Here is a 19,986-nt window from a genome sequence, read left to right on the forward strand (position 1 = left end):
CAAGATTATTACAGATTCTTGCTTAATTTAAAAATAACCACACAGAACAATTCTGGGGCTCACAAGAACAGTAATGAAAAGTTTAACGTGTATCAACCAAATGTAATCAAGCACGGGTGTATGGAATGACAATTACTGGGCCCTCCAGAATTTGAGATTTATGAAAAGCATTCCTTCCATTTGGGATTGGAAAAGCAACACTCAACATTAACCCTAAAAACAGATAAAGAATTTTACATAGAAAGGGTAAAATAAGTAGCCAACTCCAAACAAAACATAATTTAAATATTCCAATTATCTAACACGTATACTAAAAGAACTGTACATTTTATAAAACAACACCACGTTTAGTTGAAAATATGAAAACACAAGGCACACATGGATTAATTAAAACTACAGAAAACCAACAYACTTTGTACTTGAAACATGAAATACTTCTGCTTGAAAAACACTTCCAAAAAGCACGTGCCACCTATTTGAAGGTAGCAATAAAATTAAAGCAGCCTTTAATCCCTGTACTATTTTGAAATAACCCAAAGCAACCTGAGGGTTCTGTCTGTAAAAAATCCTTTCATAACATATGCATTTGAAAAAAAMCATTTGCAAGTAAAAATGTTATCAGAAAAAAACATGAGATTCCAGCAAGCTGGATGCTGATGGGGGAGGAAGGAGTAACTGACACAAATGTATCACAGTCAAAGGTTTTACACCAAACGCATCCCATGGGAGACACTGTCCCAGAGGGGTGAATCATTAAACACCGCTGACAGCCTAGAAGTGCATTTTATATTTAGGAATGTAAAAAAAACACTGGTTTTAATTATGCTGTTATAAACTACGGCCAGAAAACTTGTAAAAGCTTTACACAACTCACCCACAGAGATGGAAAAACCAACATATTCTGAGCTGCATTGGGAAAGATTATATTTCCATTAGAGCAAAGCTGGTGTTTTGCTCTAAAACCCCTATATAGTATATGAAGAATGTATTTGCACCATTTTTTGTGGTTTTTATAATGAAAAAATCAATATAATAGCAATTAAAAAAAAATAAGTAGCAAAGCTACAGTTCTAACACAAGTTAAAAATATCCCATCAAGTCCATGTGGAGCCTTACCMAAGGACAGACTAAAGTAGAGGATAATTTAGCTATAAAAGCTGCATATTTAAGGTTCTAATCTTGAAACTTTTATTTACATGAACAGGTCTTAATTTCAAGAACAAGTGTTTGCAAGATTGGAATCCAGCAATCATTAATCTTGTTGAAAGACTTTTTAGCATGAAGGACTGTGCTGTCTTTCCAAATAAACAAAAGCAGATAATTCTGTTGAATATTTTTCAAAAGTTCTGTGTTGTCACATTACAAAACTCAGAAGTTAAAAAGAAATTGTAAGATGTGAGGTGAAACATCACTGAAAAGCTCTAACAGTTCAAGAATAATTTGTTGTTATTAAAAATGCATTCCCTCTCAAATATTTCTGTAAATATGACTGCTTCAAGGTGATGTGTTATTTGGTAGCATGATTTGCTGGATCATTAGGAGGGCAAGCCCGACATGTCATGAAATATCGCGACATATTCAATTTTGTATTTCAGCTCTGTCGGTCAGAACAGGGTGCTGATAACGCCAAGGCTGTGGGTTCGATCCCTGCATGGACCACTCACTGGGCTCGATGACCCTTGTGGGTCCCTTCCARCTCGGAACATTCKGTGATTCTGTGACTACCCAAGTTCAATTCTTTCTCCGAGCRTCAATGAAGCAAACAAACGGCTCCTTAAAGGGAGACCGCCTTTCTTTTCCAAGTTGCTCACGACGACGCCCTTGCCGCCATCTTGGTGTGTGGCGCCTCCTGTGGGCCGCTCCTGAGAGAAGCGCAGGCCGTGAGGGTGCGGCGAACCCCAGCTCGGCCTCTTTGACACCCCAATAATATGGACAGTGCTGCCATAAACGGTGGAAAAGCTCCGGGCAGAAGTGTTTGCGTCACAGTTCTTTTATTGGCACTGCCTGTGTATCCGTGCGSCCTGCAGCTGATGGCCGACTCGCCGTGCCTGAGGTAATATTGACCCAGAGATCAGCGCCTGCCGTCGGTGGCTGATGCAGGGACTGTTCTCTCTGGTGACCACTGACAGGACCACAGGGAATGAGCTGGATATTAGAAAAAGGTTCTTCACTCAGAGGGTGGTTGGGCACTGGAACAGGCTCYCCAAGGAAGTGGTCACAGCAGCAAGCCTGACAGAGCTCAAGAAGTGTTTGAACAAGGCTCTCTGGCACACGGTGTGACTGACTCTKGGGGATATCCTGTGCCAGGCTAAAAGTTGGACTCAGTGATCCTTGTAGGTCCCTTCCAACTCAGAATATCCTGTGATTCAGGTCCTGCAGCACAGGGAGCTGTGACAGTGCCCATGCCAGCACCCCAGCGGAGGTTATGGATGTGTGTGACTGTTGGGGAGATGGGGCACACACAACACTAAACCTGTTCGTTCCAGCAGTGCTGCCCTTTTGATCTGTCATTATTTTGATCTTCAAAGATACTAATCGGCACTGCCAACTCTGCACCGTGCCCCAATTTTATTTTTTTTAAAAATAAACATAATGAAACAAACGAACATTTAAACCGTATTCAGAGAATAATAAAATCTTTGAATCTCTCATCTCAATGGCTTCCTTGGACCACAGCGAGCTGCCCGGGGAGGACCAGGTTATAAATGGCCCGAGGAAGCGATAGGCAATGAATAGCCCTGACCCTCGCTTCCCCGCTTCGGTCGGGGCTTGCAACCTGAGCCGGGAGGGGGCAAATTCCTGCCGCTCCCGCTGCAGCCGGGCCGGGGAGGGGAGCGGAGGGCGCCGGAAAGGAGGCCCCGGCCCCGCCTCGGCGCCGCCGCGGCACCCGCGCCCCCCGACACCCCCTGCCCACCCAAATTCTCAGCTCCATCCTGCAGTCCCTCCATCCCTCCATCGCCGGAGCAGCCCCAGACCGCTGTGCAGCAGAAGCGCCCTGCCCTGCCTGCGGCGTGAGCAAAGCGACCGCACAATAAACGCGACACCCATGAGAGAGAAAAAGCACAGCTCATCCCCGGCCACACCAGAGGTTTTCCTTCACCCGCGCCAACCACAGCGCAGCAGAGAAGTCAACAGCTGACTGGCAAATCTTGCAAGCAAGCAGGAGAATTAAAGCCCAGAATCTTTAAATTTGGCCCTCCTAGATGCCATTTATATGGGTTGGTTTCCACTGCACTGATCCGGGAGGGAACGGGCAAATACAAAAAAGCCACGGTTACAGTCTGCATCACTCCCTGCCATTCCTCCGTGCAGCAGAATCCAAACTGACCTACATTGTTAAACCCATTTCCTGAAACAGGCATGAATGCTGTAGAAGATGAAAACAAGGCTTGTATGCCGACATCTGAAAGATCYTGTATTTCCTTTATTAGCATATATTCATAATGAATATTTCGTTGTGGGTTTTTTTTCCATAATATCTAAAGTAATTTTTCTAATTTAATTTCTTAATGCTTGAATGTAGCTTTTTAATAGTAACATTTTAATAGCAACATTGCTACCAGAAAGCTTTTCATAAAACTTGTCAAATTTATGGAAATGTGACATTTCAAAATAAGAACATCTGCTTTTGATACAAAAGTACTTTGTTTAGTAAATGTGTAAAAATTACGTTACAATAATGTAGTCCGTATTTTTCAACAAACCAATTATTAAAGGAAGCAAGGATTAATGTAYTTCTGCTGTATTTAGCATGTACCTTATTGTTTGATAATTTACTTCAATACCAATTTAATAAATCAGTTTGCTCTTTTGTCCATTATCTTCAAAAATTTGGCAGTGAAATGTTAGTGTGCCCAGAACAATATGCTCAYAAGACATACAAATTCAGATTCACTTTGTTAAACCACTGGAATTGAACAGTAAGAAAAAAACCTGTTAGTACTTTTAATTAGTACTTTTCTACATGTTCATTTAAGTAATGAAGAAAATCGTAGATCAGTACACATTTTTATTTTTTTACATATTATCAATCAATAATTATCTGCCAAGTTCCTTTTTAGACCTGAAATGCCAGGAATTTCAAATTTGTCCACAAAATGGCACAKCTACACTTAAACTGATGAAGACCCTGATAAAAGTGCTGCAAGAAATTCACATGAACATTCATGTATGATATGTTCATACAAATGATACTGTTATAGAATTAGTTTTGGGGGTATTTTAAAGATAGAAAAAACAAGTAAACCAAATTATAGTTTATATACACAAACCCCCTTTCATTTATTTAATCAAGCTTTTCTAGTTTAATTATCTAAGCTCCCAAATTAAGTGATCAGAAAAAAAATTCTTGAGAGAAACTGTGCACATGCACTGAAATTCTTTGACAACTATTTCATTGATTTCACCTGGCTCAACACTTCATCTTTTAGTAACATTTGGTCCTTGAAATGTAGTTAAAACATACTGTACTTTCAAAACACACATCAGATGGAGGGAGAAAACAGAAACTAAGCTAAGGTTTACGAGTTTTTAAGAATTAAACAAATAGATTATATTCMTAATCCTAAAACCAGAAACATTGCAACATTTTATGCCATTACCTCACTCAAGAGAATACAATATACTAGAGGTGCATTTCATGACACCTATTGTGGTCAGGGTGGCTTAGATCCCTTGTAATAGACATACAGATAAAAGGAAATMAAATCATAACTATAAACATAATCATGTTTTATATATAGTCTTTTAAATACACTGATTCCCATAAAAATGTATTGATATGTAGATCACACAAAAACTTAAGCATTTATACTATCTAATAATGARCACAAAAAAGAATTCATCTATCACCAGATGCTCCAACTGTAGCCACTTCAACAGCCTAATCTTAGTCCATTTACAGCTGTCACCAGTTGAAGAATGATCATCCAAAGAAATGCTATCTCTGTGAAGATTAACAGTAAACCCACATGAGCATGGAATGGGCTATCATTTCCCCATAAACTGCTGATGATTATTGTCAGTAAAAAAGAAACTACATTACAAAAATAAATTAATCTGCCATTTAAAAAATATGTAATTGCTCAATTAAAATAAATTAATGAAGATTAATGTGAAAATTCTTTGGGGAATCTGAATCTACCAATTACATTATTAAAGATAAAGAGATGTTGCTCAAAGCAGACTGCAGATTAATATAAAAAGCATCTGCATTCCTGAAAAAGGTTATGTAGTCACTAAATGTAAATACATATAAAATGGAATATACATTTTTATTCTTTTAAAAAKAATAACTTCTACTGAAGACAGTGTAGGCACAGCTCAAATTTAAAGGAACATTCTCAATCAGCGCCTTGAATTTACACAATTTTAAACTTTTTCTAATCTAATAGATCATATTTTGGAATGCTGTAAACTTTTCTTTAATTTTTGAGGAAGGCATTGCTAAGAGCAGAATCTGATAACCTACTTTCTTAGTGTAGTTAATAGACTACAGTCCAGGAGAATTAAGCACTCCTTAATGAAAGATATGATAATTACTGCTCCATTAACTATTCGAAAAAGCATGAATTAACACTAACAAAATCCTATTCTTCTAAGTCTAAGCAAAAATTTTATCTTCAGACGTACTATATTTCTGCCTTCAAATCTTGAATATTGTTTCCATCTTAACAATGCACCTTCAAAATCTTTTGCTCTCTTATCCTCTACAGTTCAACCCCAAAGCCCTCTCTTTGTGACTAGTCCTGTAAAATCAACAGTCACATGCAAAGTTCCCTACAATATCAGAAATACAATTTCTTTGTTTACTCATGCATCTGCTTCACATCTAGATCAATCACCCTCAAGCAATGTCTATCTTTAACAATCATCACCAATTCCTGAAGCCAATTAAACACACTTGTAAAAATTATCTTTTTTTTTTTCCAGGTTSCAATAGTTTCTAAATCAGAATCACACACAACAAACAGGATGCCCTGTTGGCTAAGATCAGCCTGCATGCTGGAGCCACACAGACATCCACACAAGAAACCAGGCATCCCTTACAGGGTTAACTTCTGCTCTGCATTTCCCACCCATTAAACCATTTCTGCAAAACAGGCTACATGAAAACATTAAACAAATGTGATTTTGACTCATACAAAACAGCTATTACAAATGTAATGTGCTTTCTTTAATTAACACACACACATAGGCACGCAAACCTCCAAAACCAAACAACGAAGCAGGCAAACAGCAGATTTGGCGCAGCCAAACAAGAATTTATTCACTGTAGTGGAGACCTGTTAAGCACTGTGGTGAAATGGAAACTTTTTTACTAACTGCACTTACAAATATTTGAGGACCATATTATGCCTCCAAMTCTGTGAACTCTCCACCTGCCCCTTTCTGAGCAAAAGTTCCTCCTCCCCACCAGTCAGTGCTCTCCCTTGTCTCTGAGTAGTATCTCTACATCCCTAATATAAGGGCCTGGGAAGAAGACAGATCCTGAAGGATTCAGCCAGTAGGACTCCCATCCTCCCCCCATCAACACAGATAAGCAATACTGCAAGTTATAAGGTTTTCAAACAAATTTCTGGCTACTTGCTGCATCCCATCAGCCCTGCCAGAAATCAAAGGCCCTGCACAGGGCTCAATAACTGTTCAAGACACCAAGGCACTTTTGCTGCAAGGGTGAACTTCATTCACCTTCAACAGAACCTGCCTATGCCCACACTGAGGGGTCTTTTCCACACTAGGGGCATTCCATATAGTTCTTCCACCACTTTTTCCTACTGTGAGGAACTTGTTTGGGACTGAGCAATTTTTCAACAGGAAGATGGGAAAACCCTACATTATCAGTCTGAGACCTTAGCATCAAAGCAGACTGACAGGTGAATGGCCAGGTGAATTTARGTAAGATATTAAATATTATACATTCACAGTACAAAAGAATTAGTATATTGTGAAAAGTATATACAAGATATATATGTAACATATGCATGCAAGTTGTACCACTTTTAGTCAACTTGAATTAAGCAACAGTGACCCAAATTCTGTTTACTACTCTACATTTTAGGCACTGTACAGGGAGCAGCTCAGATCAAAATACATCAGTCATATTTTTGAGCACGAAATGCACACCTAGAGTCTTATGAAAACAAAGGGCTGTAAACCACATACTTTCAGTAAAAACATTCATGTAAGAGACTTAACATCCACTTCTAATGCTGTTCATTTYATTGAACAAGTTTCACAGGTCAGTAGGACCACTTCACATGAGAATACTGAGCAGAATTTGGCCCATCAGGTCTGTAATATCAACAAGAAGAGAAGGGGTGTCATAATTTCATTACATTAAGGAAGAGGTTTTGTTCACTGTTGAAACAATTCTCAAATTTCCATTCACCTGATGTGCTATTGTATTTAATATCTGGGGAAGAGGGCAGCAAACAAGTTCATGAGTAATTCCTGTATCTTATTCTACTTTAGTGTCAAAAATGGCTGGTTCTCAGGATGTGCAATCTGCATGTCTTAGACCAGCTAATTAAACTGGGTAAGATAATAATATATCTGTTAAATACAGGAGGCATTTGGGGGTCTAATCCACAGGCTACAAAAGTCAACTTGGGTCTGTTAGACACATTCTATACTACTACTTTTATATATTTCTTGTATTTCCAGTACAACGAGTCTAAGAATATTCAGAAATTACTACACGTGGTCAGCAGAGGCTTTTTAAATCCCCTTATTTCCCCTAAGATTGTATTATTACAAATAGCTCATAAAACCAACCAAGATTTTGATTACTACCTTGCAAAACACAGTTGTAAAGTGAAATAAAACATTTTTAAATTATACCACATGTGCACAATTAACAGATTTTTAAAGACATCTGTACTTTGGAAAAAAAAAAAACAAATTGATGCTTATTCTAGTCTTCTTCAAGTACACAATAGCTATCACTTTTACTCTCAGTTTTAGCCCAGGATTTGTTTTGGTGCATATATTTATATGACCATAAACAGAGAATTATAACACAATATTAAAGTAGCCTCACATGGCACTCTAATAAAAACAAGGAAAAAAAATTCTCTCAACACTGCATACCTGTAAATTACCATGACTAATTAAAGGTAGGCCTCTCTGGGAACAGATTATCTTTGAAGGGAAAGCCACTATCAGCTAAATTGACGAGAATTACACATTTGTAATTGTAATAACAACATTGTAGTAACAGTGAGTAAGATCTGTTGTAGTCATGAAACATTACTTTGATTTTACAGATAAATTCATATACCGCAAACATGCCTTTACTCAAATTTCACCTGTAAAACAAATTTAACCAAKGAAAATACTAACCTATGATGCTGAGAAAACTAACCCAAACTTTTCAGTCTTCCTCCTTACAAAAAATGCAGTTCTAGCACCAGAACAGAAACTATCTGTGTGATTTCTCAGACGAATAACCTCAAACATTTTGATGCATTTAATTTTCAAAGTTGAAATTCCATACATATGGAATAATTAAGGAGCTGTACTTTTCAGATTATCAGCTTGTTTCACTAASCTCTCCTTATCTGCTAAAAAATCTATCCAAATGGTTATGAACATGCCCTGCAAACGTGCTTATTTCTTATTTCTATGTTCCGTAGAAGAAAAAAACCCCGCATATTATTTATATGAATCAAAAATTCCCCGTGTTTTTTTCATTTGACTTATAAATAGTACTTTTTAAAACTGCAAACAATATATTTCAATGCCACCACTGAACTGTAATCACTGAAGAAGAAAAAGAAAAACTTCAACACTGAAGTGTGGCACAAAGATTCCTGAAACATTTCACTTCCAAGGAGAGCTCAGATGCTTGGACTCATTCCAATACCCTCAAGTGCCCTTTTTCTTGAAAAGTCATTATCACTTCTTTCTGTCTCTCCAGCCCTGGCTGAAGGTGGCAACACAAGAACTCTGCTATTTCACACCAGGAGGCTGCAGTTTCATTCACATTTCTGTGACAGCAGCTTCCAGCTCTTTCTTCCAATACCTTCACCTCACCCTGGCAGCTCTTTGCTGGCATCCKTGGCCACATTTCCACGGTGCCAGCACTGCCCACCCTTATTTGTGGGGATCATGGGGTTTCTCTGATACAAAAAATGATGCAAAAATCAGACACAAATCCAAACTTTTCCCAAGCTGAGTTTGCAATGCAGCCCCACAAGCACTTATCCTAGTCCAGCAGGAAGAATGATATAAAAGCTCTTGAAGCTTACTGAGGCAGCAGCACTGCTGCCAAATGTAAAAGTCAAGTCATGGCCATAGGATTCCCACTGAGAAGGGTGCTGTAGCAGTTTAAACCTCCACGTATTCACCCCACGCTGCTACTGCCAAGCCTTATTTGGCTGCTTGCAGAGCAGCTGCTGACCTGCTGCATGTTACAGCTTTGCATGTTAGGAAAAACTCAAATTTGGTGCCAGTTTTCCATAATGCAGCAGGCTGTGAAACTTGCAGCAAGGTCTGCAAGAGCCAAGCCATCTCTGGAGTGAGGGTCTGGAATTCCCTTTATCCATCTCCCAAGTCATTAACCCCCCTCCATTTTAAGTCAGGACCAGCCAGCCTAATCTGAGGAAAAGCCTGGACACCAGTTTCTCCAACTAAATAAGCCTAAGCAATCAGAAGCACTTTCCCACCTTCCAAGCAGAGGTGTTTAGTGATACTCTGCTGATGTAAAAGCATTTTAAGGATTCACTGCTTTCACCAGTGTTATCCATCAGGCAAGAAGCCAGTCCAAATCTGTCCTGAAAAGCTGTCCTTTAAAAAGAGCCAAGCATCACATAGTATCTCTCTAACAGTCCCACTTGCTTTCAGCTGATTTAACAAAAAGCAAAAAAAAAAAACACAAAAAACAAAAAGCACCCCTACATACAGTATGTTATTTATTTGTGTTGGTTTTAAGAAACAACACAAATGGTCTTTACCCTCTAGAGTCTAGTTTCTAGGATCTTTCTTAAATGACACCTTTACAGTCACTTTTATACAGCTTTGTAGAAACTGGTGGGCCTAATTCTGCTTCTGCTGATTATTAGTGGGGAAATGTGGCAAGCCTTTACTAGAATGGGTTACTTAAGGAAGATGAATTAAACAATTTTACATGGGAGTATAYTTTGGAAAGAGTGTGGAACAAAACTCTTGGATGGCTCTAAATATACCTACTACCTCAGTAATGTAGTTGCAAACCAGAACAAGCAACAATAACAACATTTTTCCCAATTTGACAATTCACTTCCTTTTAGCTTCGGTTCATGTATCTGCTTTGATATCTTATGTTTGTGCCCCAGACAAAATATCCTCTTCCTTCCAGTATCCCAACCCCTGTGCACAACTTCCTCAGTCCTGGAGGATAGCATGCTTTGGAAAGGGTGCATTTACTGCTCTGCTGAAGAGGGAAATACCTCTTAAGAMAACGTTGTTCCACTGCAGCCCTCTGCCTTTGGACCACTTGTGATTTTTGCTTGTCAATACACAAGATTTAAAACTGTTCGGCAAAATCTGAGCAGATTCAACACCACTTAGGTTTAACCGTGTTGCCATTCACTTAARTGCTACATAGGTTTGCTAATAAAAATTTACTACAGTGTTGGGGTTAGATGTAAATAGATGAAATCTGGAAGGTTCAGAAGCTCCATAACTCAAATAACCAAATTACAAGTTTCTGCAGACAACTATCTTAAACCAACAAGCTGCCAGTATTTTGCAATGCACCCATACACTATACTAACTTACACGCTAATTAGTAGTCAAAATAAATTAAAAAAAAAAAATCCAATGCTGTACCACACCACACCACAAATCAGTGTCCCCATAATTTCTCTGCATGCTGCAACMCAGCTGGTGAGTGCCAAAGCTTGGCTCCAGGTCTCCAGCAGCTCCATCCTGTGACAGATGCAGACTTTGACACCCGCGACCGATCCCTGCCGGATCTGCGGTACGCATGCTCACTGCACACACACACACACACGCGCACACACACACACACACGTTTATTCCCCGTTCGCTTCCTTCCTCAGCTTCCCTCCCYAAATCCTGCTAGCCACTTCTGTTTTGATTAGGTTTGGGCTTGTCTGGTCCCCAGCAGAAGTCAAAGATGACAAGTCTGTAATAGTGCACTCTGCATGGAGACTTCTTTACTCCAAATTGGCATTCCTACATCATGTTAAATATAAGGAGCAATGAAACACTGATCYCACTTGCTTGACCAGGACTTCCAATTATTCTCAGCAATTGAATAGTTTTTAAATCCTTCCARTAAAAAAATGAAAAAGGTATGCTAGATGAAAGAATGAATACATCCTTGAAAAAGCATGGGATCACATGTRCTCACAATATAAGAAAGTCAGCATTCCATATGTCATACCATGTCCTACTCAGTCCTAGAAAAAGTAGTTCAACTGTGCCTAAAAACTAGGAATTCAAGACACAGGCATCCGATTCATCATTGAAAAGGACAGTTGGTCACATCAAGGGAAAAGACTATTCAGATGCTGCTTATATGTCTCATTTTCCATTCATTCTTCTTTTTATAATCTAAATAGTCTCAATATTTTTTTCTCCTTTTGTTACAGGTACTTGAAACAACAAGAGCAATATTTATAATACACAAATGATAGTGCAGTGCAGAAGAACTCAATGAAAAAGGGTGTTTTCCATTGTTATCAAATCTTGTAGTAACAGTAACTTGTAGCAACAGTAAGAAAGTTCAGATGAAAGTGAAAAATTTCAAGCCAACTACATTCCTTTTAATGAGAAAACAAAATATACCAGCTCCTACATGCTGCTCCTCCCTTCCTTCCTCTTCCCATCTCACAAAAGAGGATCCAAAAGAAGGATCACGCTTAAGGTCCCAGTTCAGAAATCCTGTATCAATCCCTTATTATGGGTAAGAATTCTGGACCACAGACCAGGTCCCAACAAACTCCATCTAAACTAAACAATCTGTCCCACCCTCAAAAACCACATTGTTGAGAAACAGACATAAATTTATAACCCTTGGTAGTTACAAATACATATTTAATTGCAGCTGTTTACATTCAGCACCCTACTGTCCATTATCATCTTTAACATCTGGGCTTCATGCAAAGCAAAGGAAAAGAAATGTGCCTCTAACTTAGTCTGTACAAAATCTGTGAAAAAAAGAATACGCTGCATTTCTGCCTTACTGCCAGCATCCAAAAAACAGTAGTACATATTTCAGTTGTGTACAATTTTCAATGTGCAAAAAATTTTTAACAAACATCATCCTTTTCTGATTCTATGAGAACTTCAGCCCTTCTTAGTTCTTTGCATTGAAGACCTTTTTTTCATATGCAACACAAAAGGTTTCCCTCACTTTACCTTTCCTAAAATTTAATAAGAGGCACTCACACATAACTAGGTCCAGAATTCACATCATAAAAGAGAAGCAAGCTGTATTGTTCATTTCATGGTAACCCACTAACAGCACAAATGACAATATTGAGTCAAATTTAGTAAGGTGCACATTTCTTGGATTTCACAATGTAAAAAAAGGACTAACACTGCTACTCTTCCATTTTTTTACAAAAGAAGTCGAGTGCATTTGGCACATTGCTGCATTGAGCATGGTTTGTGTTAAAAAAAATTAAATAGTTTTTAAAACTCATAATTTTTATATGACCCTGAATGACTCAAACACGTGACTTAAAGATACAACCTGTATCAGAATAAAGCTACAAAGGAAAAGAGCATGGATGTGTGTAAGCATACCAAATTACACTGCAGACACACAGATGTACATACATAATGGCTGACGTGTTTCTACCTTAAATAATGAATCCAGCTCTACAAACCTCATTATCAGGAGGGTAACAACAGTCTGAAGGTAGCTCAGAGAAGAACAATCAAAATGATTAACACCAAAGGAGAGGCTTAAAAGGCAGGGTTAAAAACTCAATGCTGCAGCTGTTTGGTGAACAGTACTTTCCTTGGGTGAAGAGAAAGAGAAAGCCAAACAAAAGCATGGTTCTCTAAAATTATATCAATACATACAGTTAGCAAAGCACTGACTTAGGAAAAAATGTGGCTATAATCCACACACAGCTAAGGGGGAACTCCAAGAAGAAAGCAAAATTATTTATTGCAAGCTTAAAAGTCTARGTATAATGAGCCTAAACTATTGCAGGAATTTTGACTTGACATACAGTAAGTTTTTGCTTGTAGCAAGATCCCTTAAACCGGGCATAACCTCACCCAAAAAAAAAGGTAAAATAAGAAAGTAAAAATACTGTTGCAAGGTTCAACCTAGCTTTGACAGTACTCTAAGTAAATTAGAAGCTTCTCTCCCCTGCTCAGACTGCCTAATTCTATAAAATTATGCTAGCAGCTACAAACACTGCGGAATGAATGAATGAATGCAACACTTAAATGATTAAGTGTTTTCAAAGCAATTTTGAATAGTAGTATTTTGTTTCAACAGATTAATAAATTAATATCTCTACCTTGAAAAGAACCCTTCACATAACAAAAATTTTCAAATTAATGTAATTAATAGGAACAGGATCCAATCACTGCTCAGGCAACAGACTGTTGTACAAGCAGCACTTTAAATAACATAACAGATTTAAAGATGTTTTTATGCTCTGGTCATAGAGATAACACTTTAAATAACATGACAGATTTAAAGATGTTTTTATGCTCTGATAGAACTGGTCAGCTAGTTAGCTAACATAAAGCATTCTATGAAGCAATATCAATTATCTAAGATGTACTCTGAAACACAATAGACAGTGGTTCTCCCATTATATTACACAGAAAAATGATGGAGAGAAGATACATGTCACCATGAAGTTTACACACACACCTTAGATTTCACCAGAAAGAAAATGATAAGAAACATTTTCTTTGCTGCAAGAGTAATTCATTGCAGAATGCTAATAACYGCACTCAGTAAGATGTACCTCTAAGTAAACTCAAAAGGACTGAGGCAAACATGCAATGAAACATGGTATTTTTAACTGCATTTTACACTGTGGTATGTCTTAGAAATCCAAGAGTATGGATAAGTTGTAGATTATTAAACTGTAATAAACAAACYTGTCTAACATTTCCATTTTGTCCCCCTCCCTTAGGTGACACAACTCAATAGAGACTTCCAAATTTACTACTACTTTATTATTTTCTATGACTACTTTCCATTATGAAACCAAAAACCTTGTCTAGTATTACTTAAATGTATCAAGTTATCACGCAGTTCAATAGTTCTCTATTTCCACAGCTCTAAGAATATCTTTGTTTCCAAATGTGTTTTTTATTAACATCACTGCTATGTCACAAATATTTGTCTTCCACTATTCAAGAAGCAAAAAAAGGACATACATTAACCCAAAATTACATTAAGAAAAAGGGGGTTTTATCTTTAAAGTAAATTTATAAAACTRTAAAGAGCAACTTCATAACTTAAAAAGATACAAAGAAGAGAAGGGGGAAAAGGAGGAAGGCTGCTCCTTCTTTGATAAGTGTTTCATTCATTCAATTCTRAAGAGAAAGAGCAGCAGCAAAGAGGGGGCAGCTTATTTGCCAGTACAAAGCAGGAAGTGTAGGAATTTAGTGAGTTCACTACTGGATTCTTTGCTTTGTAGATAATTCCAAAAGCAAGCAGCTATATGGAAGYGCAGGCCCTTAGGTGCAAGGGCTCACATGTGAGCCAGCAAGACCAGAAATGCACCCCACCACACACTGCAAGGCAACATGCCACAGCAGCAGCTCCTTCAGAAGCTTCAGCCCCCTTTTTATTAACCTAATCAAAGGTGCATGCTTTAAAAAAGCCTGATGGAAGTTACTGCGGGATAAARCCGGGCCACCAAATGCAACATTAAAAGGGAGTCACTATTTAATCATGGAACACCCCCTTCCCCGTCATTGCAAACGTCATAGAAAATGGACAACCACGTAAGAAGATGCCATTAGCCTCCCTAACATGGCCCTAGCCAACCCCAAAATGGTCTCTTTACCTGATATCTCTCTTCTGTTCTCTGACCAGGGAGAAAATGGGTGAAATTCAAAATAGCATTGTTGCAATGGTAACTTACAGAAGGACCAGGGAAGGTCTACTCACGCTCCTTCTTCATAAACTCCAGTTTATCTCGATAAAGTCCCCTTATCATTTTGTACCTATTTTGCATCCAAATCTCCTTTCCGTGAAGGCATGCATACAAGTTGCCATGTTCAAAACACAAAACCATCCATGCTGCTGTGTTTAGAAATAAAACCATGGACCGTACACCCCTGTGTCCCTAACAGCCTTACAGAGACACTGCTTTTGGTCTGAATACTTAATCATTACTTTTTTTTTTCTCCCTAGAAAGGAATAATTAAAACTCAACCAACCAAACCACATACACGCTTCAGAGTATCACCACAGGGACACTCTCAGGTCTGAATTACTGCAAAATAACAGTATAATTATGTCTAAATTTCACTAACTAATCTCAGATGAGCTTTTAAAAAGTAATTCGACGTTTACAAGTAAACCGTTTAAAACCGTACTCAAATGTAATCTGAATGAAACCSGACATTTATTTATCCTTTTCCAGCTTAATTTTAAACAGTTTTCAAGGGAAGACATATCTACTCTTGATCAGTCTGGTGACAAATGATAAACCTTGTTAAAAAGTGTGACATTTGAAAATAAATAAAAACCACAGGAGACTTTTCTAACCAAGGAGGAAGATAGGAAGAAACATTATCCCCCTGCACAAATCACCAGCCACAGAAACTAAGCWCAATCTAACGACCTTATTTACTCAAATTGTACACTGCCAACAAAACCACTACCTAAGGCAACTCTTTAACTACAGATGTACTTAAATACCTAGAAAAAATAGGTTWCTTCTCTTCACATAAAATCGGAGTCCCACTGAGCTCAACCAAATGTGGCTGAGGCTGAGATGGAAGACAAAAACGGGTCTTACTTGGTGTACAAAGACATCAACTGGAGACTCCAAGGGGCTTCCTTCTCGGTTGCTCATGGAGATGAACCCGAATCCCATTCTCACATTGAACCATTTGCAATGGCCGGTTCCGTGCAAAACCTGGGATTCCTCCTCTTCTTCCTGCTCCGGCAACTTCCCGGGTTCGTCTCCACCTTTACTCGCCCCTGCTGAGGAAGAGGGAAAGGCGGGGGGTGTGGGGGGGAAGGGGGGAGAAAAAGAAGGAAGAGAGGGACAAGATGCAAAGCGAAGAGTTAAATTGTGGTAACATCCTTTTGCCGCTGCATAAAGGAGTTACTACAAACGGAACAGGGAAAAAAAAAAAGGGGGGGGGGACGAACAAAACAAAATTAAAAAGCAGACGGCGAAAAGTGAGTATTTTTCCTAAATCATAAAATAAACAAACTTTTCCCCAAAATGCGTAAAAAAATAAAATCACCGGAGGTTACAGAGAGGAAACACTGCGCACGGAGGCTCTCCCTCTCTTTGAGCCCAGGGCAGCCCACGTTTCTGTACATACGTGTATTTTTCCATTTAACTCCATCTTTCAGCCACATTACAGCACGGAACGCGATACTTTACTTGAATATTGCTGGTTTAAGACCGATCCCATTTCTCAACAGGAATTCTCAGCCCAATTAGTCTCTCCTCGCAAGGCGCAGGACCGGGGGGGCGAGGGGGGAGGCCGGCCGAGGAGGGGTGGAGGAGAGAGAATAAGCAAAATTGGGTAGATTGCACAACTGGTTATTGCACATGCAGCGCCGAAACCACTATTTTCCACCGTGTATCCATCCCTCCTTGGAATAAACTTTCGATTAAAGTTGGGACAGGTGTACGGCCGTTTTCTCATCCCACCACTGCAACTGTGCTTAATCAAACAGGAACAATTCAAACAATAGCCCCCTGAAAGCTTTTCAAGTTGTGAATCGGTGTGGGCGGTACGGAACAGTTTTTGAGCTGGGTAACAATGGGTTTGGAGAAAGCCCCCTTGCGCGAGCTGCTAAAAAAGGGTAATGCATAGTTGGGTTAAAAAGGGGTGGGGGGAGGGGGGAGAGGGGGAGAGAGCGAGCGAGCGAAAATCATAGTAAAACAATAGAAAAAGAAAATTAACCTTCGGCCATGTTGCCCCACGGGCCCTCTGCTCCAAACTCGTGAGATGAAAACTTTCCCTGTGGATCGAAGTGGTCTTCTGCATTAATCTAACATCCTGATTTTGAACGATCGCAAATTTAGCTCGCATGGTCTAATGTGCTTTCCCTCTTTTGATTTTTCCCCGTCTCTCTCGCTCCGTTTCTGGCCCCCTGCGCACACGTGACTCGGTCAATTACATGCTTTCTTGCTACTAATTTCGCATCGGATCCTTAAGGGGTTGGCAGGAGGCAGGAGCAGCCAATCGCCATTTCAAGTAGCCTGACACACCAAAATAATTTATGAATGAACAAGAAATTTCCAACACGGCGCTTTTTTTTTTTTCTCCCCCCTTCCTTTTCGGACAGCTAATCTGCACGCTTCTTTACGGGAAATCGAGATGACGTATTATTCTGGGGTTTCTGCCCTCCCGTGCGCGCACAAATCCGTAGGAAGATCCGTGTGTTTCTCGATGCAGCCCACTGAACAACAGCTGCGTGCAGGGGCGGCCGCGCACAGGAGATTGCGGGGTATCTGTGCCCGCTGCAGGCGGGCTCCGCGTACGCGCACCGCGGCGAGATGCTCACGGACGAGGGACACACGTGTGTGCAGACACGCACGGCGAGCGCCCGGAGGCATCTGTGGCACCCTCCGCGCACAACGCGGGCAGATGCACRACTGGATCGTTACTCATTTCGCATTCAAATTAAAAGCGCGCCGGAAACGCGATATCACCTTAATATGGCCCAGAATGTGCGGAGGTCTAGCGTTTCACAACATTTCTGGAGGGGGGGGATGGGGCGAGGAATTCACAGGTTTCTCCGCCATCTCTTTCCGGGGGAGGGGATGTGATTAATGACTTCCTAAATAAGAGCCCAGTTTTCAAGCCGAGAATTGGAGTGAACCTCAATCAGCAGTTGGGAGAGGAATGACAGAGAGAGGGATTTACTGGGGAACAGGCGGGCGGAAAAAAAAAAAAAAAAAGCCTCCGGTGAAGAAGACAAAGAGGGGAGAAATAATGCTGACCAAGGACTGCCGTTTTAAGTCTTCACTGCCAGCAGGACAGGGAATCCAATTCGGAAAAGACATGTGTGATGTGTAACGGGCTTGGTAACAGCCCCTTCGCTAAGGCACTCCCCTTCCGCGCTCACAGGTACACAGCTGTGGCCCTGCCCTCCAGCCCTCCCCTTTGCTGTACTCACAGCCAAATACTTAAAAAATTATATTTTAGAAACGTGAAAACCAAGCAATAATTTTATTTCCCATATGTCCATCGCATGTAGTGTAAAGGTACAGACAAAAGTATTCTGTCCTCGTCACCACCTACTCGCATTACCCTCGCTTTCCATCCGGTATTATATATATATATATATATATATATATATATATATATATATATGTCCTTTAAACGTTGCCCATACCTTGTTAAAACCTGAACTCTGACTTTCTTATTAACCTCCTCTCTCCTCCCCCCAGCATCCTCTCTTATCCCAAGGACACACAAACAAAAGCCAAGCCAACAAACTGATCCGTGCAGAACCTGAATGCAAGGGGCTTATGCATTTGCAAAGCACTTGCTGTTGTTTGGGAAGTGGCGTCGATCAGTCTGCCCAATTAAGGGGAACGCCTTTGCCCCCATGGGCCTGTTTACTCCTTTTGTTGCCTTTCAGGAAAGCGTCAATTCCCCCGCTAGCGCCTCATTTCTGTGTGAAACACCAAGCTGGAGGCTCCGTGTGATCGTTTGCAAGAAAAGAAGCGAGGGTGGGCAAGAGTGTACAAATACAAGCACCCTGGCAAGTGGAGCAGAAGCTTTAAATCCTGAAATTCCTTTGCAGTCTTCAACCGTAAATTTCCTATAGGTTATTTCAACAGTGAGGTCGACTTCCTACACTGACCTGCCTTACGCATTCGTGCAACATACCACTGCTTTTGGCTCATAACCTCCCTTCCCCCCTTACAATAGCGATTATTTTACAATATTAAATCACCAGTAATTTTATATGCTTGGATCTTATGACCGGGACGATATCTAATATATAGTAAACGTACGAGATTTTAAAACACGTGAAAACCTCAAGTAATGAACAAGATATTAAGGTTACCGAGAGAAAACAACAATTACACCACTTACTTGAAGTGCCAAGACTACATTTCTTGTGGTAGAATGGCTTATTTATAAAATACAAAATCTCTCTGCCCCTCCCTTCGAAAAGACAGAAAATACCCTTTTGATAAAGTTTTAAAAGTCTTCTTTTTTAAATATTGACTATTTTACCGACATTTGGTATTAAAAATCCTTAGAGGCTAGAATATTGGTTGAACAGTCACAAACGTGTTGACTGAGTTCATTAAATGGACAAAAGGTCTTGATACCAAATTGCAGTGAAAAGAAAATTCAGTATAGTATGTTCTTCGATTAATAAATGAAAGACTGCAAAGCCACATAAATAAATGAATGCAAATGTGTTGGTAGCAAAGTTTTTCTTATGTTGCAAAATAAGTGCAGATTTTGTAAAATGGAGAGGGGGTGGGATTTGCAATGGGTCTTTACTGAGATTTTCAGGCCTCCAGTATTAGTGGAATTAAGGTTGGGGTCACTGGACTGGTCACTGGTGTCAGATGTTATCGACTCATTCATTTCCTGCAAGGGACATCAGCCTTTCAAGTTTTGTGGAAGGTAGAGAGCTGTTGCCAGCTGGGAACTCTCCGGGAAAAAGAAAAAAAAAATACCCCAACCAACACCCTTCCAAAATTCATTCTCAAAGAAGGGGGAGGGGGGGAAGAGGAGAAAAAAAAAAAAAGAAAAAGCCCCTCTGCAAGAAGCCACTTCGTGGAAAAAAATAGTTTAATGATAAGAGTTTACATTTAACAGAAATAT

General features: G+C 39.7%; 1 protein-coding gene across 2 annotated transcripts in view; it reads right to left on the reverse strand.

The window, feature by feature from the left end:
• The window catches only part of LIN28B (lin-28 homolog B), an 84,685-nt gene that overhangs the window by 61,162 nt on the left and 3,537 nt on the right, over window positions 1-19,986 (reverse strand). Inside the window, exons 1-2 of one of the 2 annotated variants that reach the window (XM_057375418.1) lie at window positions 16,420-16,498; window positions 15,963-16,150 (exon numbers count right to left, since the gene is read on the reverse strand). In XM_057375418.1, the coding sequence (XP_057231401.1) occupies window positions 15,963-16,150; window positions 16,420-16,498 (267 nt within the window). Of the gene's footprint in view, window positions 1-15,962; window positions 16,151-16,419; window positions 16,499-19,986 lie in introns of those variants that run through there. The other variant, XM_057375420.1, reaches the window with a different exon arrangement.

This window comes from Malurus melanocephalus, unplaced genomic scaffold (assembly GCF_030028575.1).
Source record: "Malurus melanocephalus ecotype Western Australia unplaced genomic scaffold, MMel_1.1 scaffold_248, whole genome shotgun sequence".
NCBI lineage: Eukaryota > Metazoa > Chordata > Aves > Passeriformes > Maluridae > Malurus > Malurus melanocephalus.